General features: G+C 40.4%; 1 protein-coding gene across 3 annotated transcripts; it reads right to left on the bottom strand.

The window, feature by feature from the left end:
* Positions 1-2,219: 2,219 nt before the first annotated feature.
* Positions 2,220-9,826, bottom strand: LOC307268168 (mothers against decapentaplegic homolog 4-like). 3 transcript variants are annotated; one of them, XM_080050705.1, is made up of 11 exons: positions 9,585-9,826; positions 7,560-7,826; positions 6,617-6,791; positions 6,249-6,521; positions 5,221-5,328; positions 5,054-5,104; positions 4,751-4,934; positions 4,375-4,404; positions 4,236-4,335; positions 3,453-3,591; positions 2,220-3,202 (listed from the first exon to the last, which is right to left on the bottom strand). In XM_080050705.1, exons 2-11 carry the CDS (start codon positions 7,797-7,799, stop codon positions 2,991-2,993), a joined length of 1,512 nt encoding a protein of 503 aa, XP_079906831.1. In that variant the 5' UTR covers positions 7,800-7,826; positions 9,585-9,826; the 3' UTR covers positions 2,220-2,990. The 3 variants fall into 3 exon arrangements, with proteins under 3 accessions (XP_079906831.1, XP_079906832.1, XP_079906830.1); XM_080050706.1 differs by having other exon boundaries at positions 4,236-4,404; XM_080050704.1 differs by having other exon boundaries at positions 4,236-4,404; positions 6,249-6,503.
* Between the last annotated feature and the right edge of the window lie 738 nt (positions 9,827-10,564).

Raw genomic sequence — 10,564 nt, 5'->3', positions numbered from 1 at the left:
TTCCGTTAACAGAATATTGAAGCGGGGAACATAGGGCTCAAGGACCACAATCACCCACGCAGGTGATTTAAATTTAGTGCCTGATTAGACCTATTGAAAACACCTGTGTGGGTAATGGGTATGCCTGCCTTTTAAAGTTACAATGTCTTCCATTAAACACAAGTTCTTGTTCCTTGTACACATGCTAGCTTGGTGAGAAAATAAACAGGTCACCACTTTGAGAATATCAGGCCATGTTTAATTACAGACTCTCATAAGAAATACAGGTAAAATTTATATTGGCAATCTGTCATATTTGTCGACGTAGAAACATTTGAGCTGTGTCTTTAGTCTTGTAAAATAACTGCAAGAAATATAAAAAACATCTGTCCACCTTAAAACTTTAATACAACAGATCTCAGCAACAGTTCTTGCAGTAACATAATCAGAAACAAATCCCGTTTCCTGCCATTCCATCAGTCATTTACATGATTATGTAAATAAATCCTTAAATTTGACTTTTTTATATCCCTGATGTAAGTTTTTTTTTTAACAATGCTAAAGTATATAAAAATAATCAAAGATGGGACAGAGAGGGGGCAAAGCAGTTAGTTCCCCTTCCAGCTGTTACCCACCAAGATGAGCAATGTTAAAAACAACTCATGTTTAGGGATAGAAAAATGTCATATAGTTGTCTGACAAGAAATAAATATGTATGGCAGATTGGTGTGAAAAAATAAATGGCATGAATAGATGTCTTGAGTAAATTAAATATGTATTCCTCATCAATATGTGTGTAATCTCATAACTAATGCCCTTAGGAACAGAGAAACATAATGTATCACATGTAGCGCAGGGCAGAGGAGGGGAAGGATTTAAAGAATCATATCATTTATTTGCCCGCCAGAGGAAAAACATCATGCTTGTACTAAAAGTGAGGTGGCACACTAATAACTGATGATTTACTGTATTTATCCACAATTGGGTCCGAGTTATTTTGAAACTTTGCTGCTAAAAGTAATAATCAGTTATGACTTGTGTCACTGATGGTGTGTAGTAATGCTGCTCACATAAACCAGCAACACACCACTAGACAGCAGGTTTCTACTCTCCCCATCAGATAGTCCAGTTTTCCTGTGTGATGCAGGGCAAATTAATTTCTCAATTTGAACAATGGGTAGTGATAAAGGGCCATTCAAATTCATGCAAACATTAACATGCATTTCAAAAACAAAAAGTTATTTACATGGATTATAAAACAAAAGGAATAAAAACGGCAATCAAAAAGACTGAAACCCAGAACAGCCAAAAGAAACCCTGCGGATGTGAGTGAAATGCCTATGGAGTGAAGGGGCAAAAAAAAAAAAAAAACAGACTTGAAGATGTTAAAAGATACCAAGGCACAATGTTGCCTCTGCCCACAATCCTACATAAAACATTTATCAACCTAATCACTCCTGTATTCATATCTCAGAACCTCCTAAAAAAAAGGGTTATTGAATTAAGTGCTACAAATATTATACAAATCAATTAATAAAAATAACAAAATAAAACCACGAAAATATATCATTACCGCTGGGAAACCGTCTTAAATTCTCTTATCTTCAGTCCGTAAACCATACACGAGAGACCTGGATCAAGTAGTATATAATAGATTGGGCTGCAAGTCATAGGATATTATATATATAGGACATTTAAATGAATACAAGTAAACATAACTACCTTTATCCTCCAAATCAAGGTTTCTGGGACAAACACCAGCAGCTGATTGCTCGTCGCTCTCAGGTTCATACTTGATTTCCAATACATTTCTGAGCAATTAGTTTGCCAAAACATTGATAGACCTGTTCCTTTATACTGTGAATCAATCTCGCCTAACATCAAACTGTCTGCCTCTTCTCTGCTTTCACAGTCATATTAAACCAGAAGCAAGACCCGCTTTATTGTTTTGCTTTCAGCATTAAAGTGAGAAAAGACAAGTATCCTTAGTGGCAGCATAAAAAAGAGGGAGTTTTCCAGAAAAGTAACCATACCTGATCTAGATGGGAGTCGACCGAGGTGAAATGTGACCAATGATGAACGGTCACTTTAATGCACCACCACGTATGGTCATTTGTGAGTGGATAAATTACATAAATCACAGTAAGTCAGTAAAAACCATCATATTGTATCATCATTTCAAAAGGATAATTGAACTTTGTTTGTCATGTCATAAAAAACTCAACAAAAAAACAAACAGCCAGCGACTCTGTATTTACTTGACAATCTTGATTTAGTTGAGAAGAAAAATAATGTGTCACCCACAGCCAGTTTTTTAAGGTCTGAAGCCGTAGCTCGACAACAACTGACGAGAAGAGTCCAAAGAGTCAAATTTCGGGCATGGTGCAGATCATTTCATTGTCTGTGATGCTTATGGGTGGTCCCGGGCCCTGTCCATTGCCTGAGAGGCAGCAAGTCAGCATCACGTCGAGTAGACAAAACCGACACCACAGAATCTGGTGCAATAATGCTGGATATGAGAGCCTCTGTGATGTTCTGGTATTGTTCAGTCAATCTAATGCCTGTCAGTAGTTGGTGTTTGTGGACTCTAGGGACAGTCTGTGAGTACATTCCAGTTTAATGGGATCTACAGGTCATCTATGTGCATGTTGTGGTGCTTTATAACCGTGGTTATCTATGATGTAATTTTTTTTTTAACTACAGTTCACCATTCCAGTCATCACAAGTCAAAGCCATCTATCAAAAATAATAAATAAAGATATCTTTAATATATGGCTTTGGCTCATGCAAGTGTCACTCTTGCTTAAAAAGCCACAGTGTGGGTCACAGTGCACAGAGGTGCCTCAAACACACCAGACATTATATATATATATTGTTTTTTTTTTCAAATGTGGGACAGCTTCAGTGTCACAGCTGCTTCACTGGCTTCTCCACACAGAACAGTTCACTGAGGAAGACTTTCCATTGCCACTGTACGTTGCAGTGTGACTCTGCAGCTATGAAACTCTCCCTCAGTCCAGAGGCTGTGGGTCTGCTATGGGCATAGTGTGCAGCACCTCGTCCAGTAACTGCAGGGCTCTGTGCAGGTGGATCTCGATCCAGCAGGGGGTCTCCTTGATGCTCTGGCGGGGATAGTCGGGCCCCCAGCCCTTCACAAAACTCATCCTGAGGATGCACAGCCTGCGCAGGTCGTCTACCCCTATACCAGCTGCTGCTGACAGGCCTGGGAGGAAGGCAAGAGAGAGAGAGAGTCACAAGCAGCTCAGTGTGGGGGCTACGATAAAACTCAACAAAATGTAATTCATTGAAACTGGGAAGGAATATTAAAGTCAATTATATAAACACAAAAATTCAAAAACTAATTGTGTGGGATTTTTTAGAGATATTTTATTAACTATTGCTGAGCCAAATAGATGATTATTTGATTAGTCATGCAAAATTAACCAGCAACAATCCTTTGTTGATTTACTTACTTATTGCTGGAGCTATCCCTCCCACAGATCCAGGTCCAGGTATATTTCCAGCCACAGCGGCTGCTTGGGCTGCGGCGGCTGCTTGGGCCGTAGCAGCCTGCTGTTGCATCTGTCTGTGGCACTGACGGAGGTCAAACACCTGGCAGGAGAGAAGAGACTTTAAACACTGTGCATTCACCAGCACTTCAGCCCACCGCACACTGGATACAGGCTGCCAATCCCTGTGTGAACATATGATAGCCCCTATCCATGTGAGTGGAAATAATGGGAAATTGCGGCAGGTTGGGGAATTTCTTTGAATTACATGTAGAAATGTATAAAATGTCAAAGGGGGGGGTGCGCCTTTAGCTCAGTTGGTAGGGTGTGTCCCCCGGGCCGGGCCCAGCAGCAGACCCGGGTTCGATTCCCGCCCGCGGTCGTTCTCTGCCCCATTTCACCTCTATCTCTCTGCACTATCAATAAAAGCATAGAAATACCCAAACAATATAAAAAAAGGGGCCGAAAGGTCCTTAGAAACCTGCTAAGTAGAGTACGCCATGTTAGTTTTTTAGTTTATTTTGACTTTTGTTTGTGTGTTCACTTTTTCAATTGTGTTTTTGTGTCCTTTAAAAAAATATATATCCAAAAATAAAGTATTTAAAAAACAAAGGGGGCAGAAAGGATATTGCATGAACATGTTTGCAGCTTGCACTTCCCCTGAGAGGAAGAAGAAGATTTTATGAAATGTCAACCATTGACAAATGTCCTCTGTTTTTTTTACAGTCCAATGGGCCATGTCCCTACCTTGATGTAAGCGCTGGGGTAGATTTTGTGAACAGCGTCTCCAGGGGCTCGGCCCGCCTCTCTGTCCAGGTAGTAACTCTGGACAAACACAGCGTGGTCACTGAGGCAGCGCACCCACACGTCTCCCTCTCCCTTACACTCCAGCTGAACCCCTTTGCCAATGTGAAGCCTGGGAGAGAGAGAGGAGACAGAGGATGGTATTGAATAAAAGACTGACTGCAAAGGACAAATATTAGTGCGTGGTCGTCTTTAGAAACAATCCCCAGTCAAGTTAACGTTCATAGATTCTAACATCAACACATTGTCCGCATTGCTAAGGCCAGGCAAAAATATGGTCCATTTTTATTCACATCACAGCTTCCCAATAGTTTTTCCACATCATCCATGTCTCGGATGTGTAGATTTAAATTACAAAATGTAAAAGAGCTCTATGATTTTTTCACAAATTAATTTTTTTTAGGGTTATTTCAGAATGCATGAGACGTAAGTTTTTTTTTTTTTTTACAGTCACCCACCTTGCTCTCTCGATAGCCTCAGTGCGATGTACGTTGCTGAGCTGGCCCAAGCAGAAGCGGTCTCCTCCTGAGGGGTCAACATAGCCGTCCACTGTCACAATGGGGCAAGAGGAGGGCACCTTAAACGTCTCCCCCACCTGAACGTCCATCTCAAAATAGGCAATGGAGCACCAGTAGTCCGGAGCTGGAACAAAAGAGGGGAGAGCCTGATGTCACTGCCACTTGCTCAACACAAAGGCAATATCAAACTTCTCCTGTGACTTCAAGTCATAGTCATAAAAATAAATAAATCTGTGTTCTCACCTGGGTGATTGGATATAGGAGGCTGAAAGGCGAGCTCATTATGCACCGGCCCTGAAGTGAAGAAAAAATAATTGAGAGAACGATCAATCGCTCAATTGGCCCCAAAAAAAGAATGATTGGGTCAGTGAATTGAACTTACTGCTATAGGAACAACAGTGTTTACTTACAGTAGTGTGTAGGATGAGGCATAGGAGGGTGATGCTGTAGATGACCGTTGGTGTGGTGGGGGATGTTGGGGGTGAAGCTGCTGTTCCTGGACCAGGTTGAACTGGCACCTGAGGAGAAAGGGGAAAAAGTCAGAGATCAACAGACCAGCCGATAAAGACGACAAACTCACACTTGTACCACTGGGGGCCTTCAAAGCAACAATTCACACAACAGAAGCAGGAGGGAATACCTTGTATATTCAAAGTGGCTACGAGGAACTTTCAGTGTGTGTTCATTCTAGTGGCCACTTCGGACATAAGCGGTAGTGTTTTTACCACGCCAGCTGTTGTTGTTACTGGGGGTGCGTACCAATGACAAAGGCATTAAGAAAAACTATATAAAAATTGCATTATTTTCACTGATGGTCTGGTTTGTTGTTACATGTAAATTATGATCAGCAGAGGAAAAATCTGACTGTTTAAGAAATATTTAAAAGTTCCTTGTTTTTCACTTTAGAAGGTGAAGTAAGCGGTTTATTTATGTTAACATAAATGTTAAATCGCTCTTTATTCATACAGTGATCACTTACATAATGTGCGCGTTTCATAAAGCCGATCTCTCAGTCAGCTGCTCTGCATGTAATCGGCAAATAAAATTATTGGAGGATCCCGAAATGTATATCCAATCACAAGAGAGAACGCTACAAACCGACACCCGTCCCACTGCCGGTGCACGCCAGAGCGACAGATGGGTGAATGTTTATGCAGGAGCAGGTAAAAATCCTTCCCAATGTCTGTTTTGATGGTTTTTATCATGTTTTATCACACTTATGGATCTGAGATGATGCTAGATAACTCGCTGCTTGAAGACCGCAGTGCATTAATGTGGTGACGTAGGGACGAGCGAGGGGACTGCTAACTGCAGTAACTGACAGGAAGTTAGCTAAAAGAACCATTCCGCTTACAGCACCTTTAAGCATCATAATGTAGGTACATACAAAGACATGGGGACATCAGACGCATGGACATATTTTATAACTGTATCTTACTGCCTGATCCAGCAGCAATGGCAGGAAAGGACGACGTGGAGGCGGACGTGGAGGCCTCTGAAGGTTGGAGCAGGTTTGGGGGGGCAAAGGCCTCTGAGGGGGGTGGGCGGCTGCCAGACGGAGGGTGTTGGATGGTCTGAAGGGAGTGTCCTCCATCAATGGAGGGCAGACTTTGAGGCCCATCAAAATCGTACTCATCCTTAACCATCAGTCCTGTACTGGGTCCAGAACTAGTCAGTGTCAGTCCTGATAAGTCTGTGGACCAGGGAAAAGCTTTTGATTTCAGTTCACTCCAGTTCTCGACAAAAAAGGACAACTTGAGTTCTATTAAACCCCAAAATTACTGAAAAAACCTCCCTGTTACTCACCTATGCCAGGGGAAACCACTCTCTCATAGTGATAGGGGTTGACACACACATTGTCACACTTGAGATCAAAGGCAAACTGGCAGTATTTGACATGCTTCAGTTCGTTCTTATGCAGGTCGGGCCACCGCCACAGCCGGGCATAGATTACATGAGGGAACCCTTTACGTCCAGCCACCTGGGGAAAACAGATTTCATTAATTTCTAACTGTCCTTCCAGCACAGGTCAAACATATTGCCAAATCAAATATTCTTTTCAGTATGGATGGACGGATGAACACTTCTCATTCTCACAATGCGCGTTTAAAAAAATAAAACATTGATGCATTTTGATCCTTCTGTGAATATAATATATTATTTTGTAAGGTCAAAAATATTCAAAAAGCAAGTTACAACATCGATTAGGGCAGAGCTATACCTTAAATGATCAATATTTATGATGTAGACAGTTTTTTTTAAACAAATCAGCTATGTGGCAAGGCCTCTTATATTCTTGTGAGTGTTAATGATGAACTCTTTTAACCACACACACACACACACACCTACAAACGCTACAATGGGAAATACTAAGGAGCTTAGCAAGGATCTGAACAGGCGGATCATGGATTTAAACATGTCAGGAAAGTCACTTATGCATATTTTAAGAGGCAAGGCACCAAGATCAACTGGGACAACATATTGAGAAGACCCCTAATACACTATTATTATTATTATGGTACCAAACTTGTTGTCATGGGTATGTTTTAATTCACAAAACTTTTTTGTTTGTTTAAAATGTAGCCTAATTGAAAAGCAGTTGACTAAATCATTTTAATGTAGTTGGAAAAAAAGAAAAAAATCACTAACAGATGCATTTTTCAACAAAACAAATCAATACCATAGTTAATAGGAGAAAGCGCGCCTGTGTGTACTAAATTTATGAATTGACATAAACGTATCATCCAACCTGCAGCCTTCCATCGAGTGTCCTCTGTATGGTCACACACTTGCTGGGATGGGCCCCGTTGGTGGTGATGGCGGTGATAAGTGAGTCCAGCTCGTCTTTTTTCTCCTTGAGCTTTTTCACCAGGCTCTCGATGGCGCGCTTGGCAAAGGTCTCGCTCTCACCGCCCTGTCTGTGACACATCAGGCTGTGCACAATGCTCAGGCAGGCATCGTTGCTGGTGGGGGTGTTGGTGATGGACATCTTGATTTGACCGTCTGACTGCACTTTCTAATATAATAAGGAGAAGAAAAATTGTAAGTGCTGTTTAGTGTTTACACAGATTCACATAATCGGGAAGCCGGAGATGAGACAATCTTCACAGGGTAGATAATTGGTAACACAGCTGTGGTTGAGGCCGATCTCTGCGGAAGAACATCCCACCACAGGGAGGAAAGGTGACAGGATGTAAACAATGTTGGTTTAACTTTAGGGTCATTTCAGACTAGTCTGTAGTTTGTAGTGCTGCCAAGTAGTATTTTTAATTATGTCCACTAGAATAAAGATAAATATTAGGAACACCTATTTCAACATAAGACAACTTAAACACAACAACAATACAACCTCCACAATGATTACAAAGATAAATCAACATCAAACAGTATAAACAAAAAACTGAAATGTAGAATCTACATGACAGATTGCACGTGATTGATTTTTTCCAGGACTGTAGATGATGCATCTGAATGTAGAACTGACCAAGAATAAATAGGCTGCATACTATTTTTCTTCCTTTATTTTATATTTTGAGTAGCGGCTGTTACTGTTACTATTGTGTCGTAATGTGCAACAAAGCCTGGTGACATATTGTTTTTCCAGTGAAAACAGATATACACACAGAATGTTTCTGTTTGGCAGGAGGCATGAACCAGAAACTATTATGCCCCAGCTATCTATATAAAGAAGTAGTTAGTGTATAATGATATCACTAGCTCACCATCGACCTAATGTCAAGACGAAGCAGGTATTTTTTTTACACTTTAAACTGAGTTTAGAAAAACACTGAACTGTCTGTTAGAGGCAAGTAGTAGCTGGCCTCTTCCTAGCTAGTTAGCGGCGCCACTGTGGCTGCCATTGGTCCAGGAAGCTGCAAGAAATCACAGCAGAAAAGAGCACTTCTTGTTTTTAAAATAAAAGTAACAATTTTTCTATTAAACGAGGACAAAACCCTCACAATATGAAACCCCACCGCTGACAAATTGACACAATTAAAAGACATCTAACGTCATGATTTCCACAGCTTAAGGCACATTCAACTGAATACTTTTTAACGCCACAAAAAAAGTAACAATAATTTAAAGTTTTAAATATAACGAATAATATAATCCCAGTCCTACTATCCGCATCTTTAACAATTGTAAGTATCGTTTAAAGATTGATTAAAGTAATTTGAAAGCCAATGAAGGGCTACTTTTTAAATAAATTCAGGATAAAACAGTACACTTTTAAGTAACAGGATTCGCGCTACGAACAAACTATTAAAACCCTTTAATTTGGGCTATTGCAGCCATTGCATTATTTTCCACAGTGACTCTTCTTTGACACCAAATAACATGTGAAGATGTTCACCAACTTCTGAAGTCACTGTAGTCTGAGATAATTACATGTGTAGAGTACCTATTGTTAACAAAAACATGTAATGCTTATCAGTCGTTGTAAACTGACATGTGAGTTACTGCTCAATTTATTTTATTTTGAAGAGCCTCGTCGGAAACGCTCGTGTCTATTTACGTCTACTTGACGTCAATCTGCTGCCTGCTGCCTACCAAAAACATCAGCTAGCACGATGATTGTTGATAGCTTCGCCAGCTAACGTAGCATGCTAGGTTAGCAGGCGTGTTTGTTTGTTTTGGCCAAATCTACAACAAAAACATGTGGCAAAAAGGCAAAAAGAAAATAAATGTATACAAATTTGCAAACACACTGGCTGGAAAATGGTCGCTATGTACTTTGGAAATGCTGACCAATGAATGCTAATGAAATAGCTACCTGGAGTTAGCTGGTGCGGCAGCCCTGCCTCTAGAAGTCACCGTGCCGACGGGGCCAGCGGTGGGGCTGTGTAGATCCTGTGTGCCTCCTGGATTATCTGCATGAATTTCACAAACTGTTTACAGAAACGTGCTCAATAAGAATTTGCGTCCGCGAGCTGTAGCTTTACATCATCACATCGATAGCGCAGATCAAATCAGAGTCAAATCTCTGGTTTCGTGTCGACGACTTCACTTGCTCTCACACGGTCTCCCTCAATGACGCGGTGCGCATGCGTGAAACAAGAGAGTGGTCAAGTGTTTACAGTTCATAATTACTAGATAGGCTACTTAAAAGACCACTAGTCTAGGGCTATTCCAGCTACTAAATGATGATACATTACCATTATGACTGCTGGTGCTGCAATTAATACTGCAACTAAATGTATTTATGTTTTAATAATGTAGGCTAACAACAAATACAGTTGAGTTGTTGGCAGTGGAATTCTTCAATCTCCGGCTTTTTCCAACAATGCAACATACAAAAAAAGAACACACAATATAAGACATGGTTCAAATGTATTTAATCTACTCTTGCTAATATTTCATTTCACAGACAACATTTTACTTTTAAATTCACTACATTCACATTGGTTTTAACAACGTTTGATCTCATATGTGTCTTTTTTTCCTTCATGATGACCAAACCAGAACAATAAAAGTCCAACTGTATGACTTTCTTTGTTACTACAACTTTAGTGAGTGTCTTTTCTGCGTATCTCCGAGTGAGGGGTGCATGAACCTCTGCGACCATTTCTGAGAAGGATCATTTTCTTCAGAGACAAAGATTTCTTAGTTTTTGCAAATATTTTATTTCTGTTATTTTACCTTGTGAATTTCTTTCAGCTTGTTTTTCCAATGTACAAAATACAAGTTAGTGTCATAATTTTTGATTAAAACAGATCAGGTTTGATTGCCAATGTTTGTACATCCCTTGTACAC

The sequence above is a fragment of the Ammodytes marinus genome (assembly GCF_949987685.1).
Source record: "Ammodytes marinus genome assembly, chromosome: 2".
Taxonomy (NCBI): Eukaryota; Metazoa; Chordata; class Actinopteri; order Uranoscopiformes; family Ammodytidae; genus Ammodytes; species Ammodytes marinus.
Note: the sequence above shows the minus strand (reverse complement) of the source record. Positions and strands in the feature narration are given on the sequence as shown.

What these genes read in the sequence shown, in the direction of transcription:
- LOC307268168 (XM_080050706.1), bottom strand. Translation starts at nt 7,799, where the DNA reads ATGTCCATCACCAACACCCCCACCAGCAACGATGCCTGCCTGAGCATT. An exon ending in CACTCGATGGAAGGCTGCAG is followed by an intron (nt 6,792 to 7,559) that starts GTTGGATGATAC and finishes TGTTTTCCCCAG; the next exon opens with GTGGCTGGACGTAAAGGGTT. An exon ending in GCCTCATCCTACACACTACT is followed by an intron (nt 5,105 to 5,220) that starts GTAAGTAAACAC and finishes TCTTCACTTCAG; the next exon opens with GGCCGGTGCATAATGAGCTC.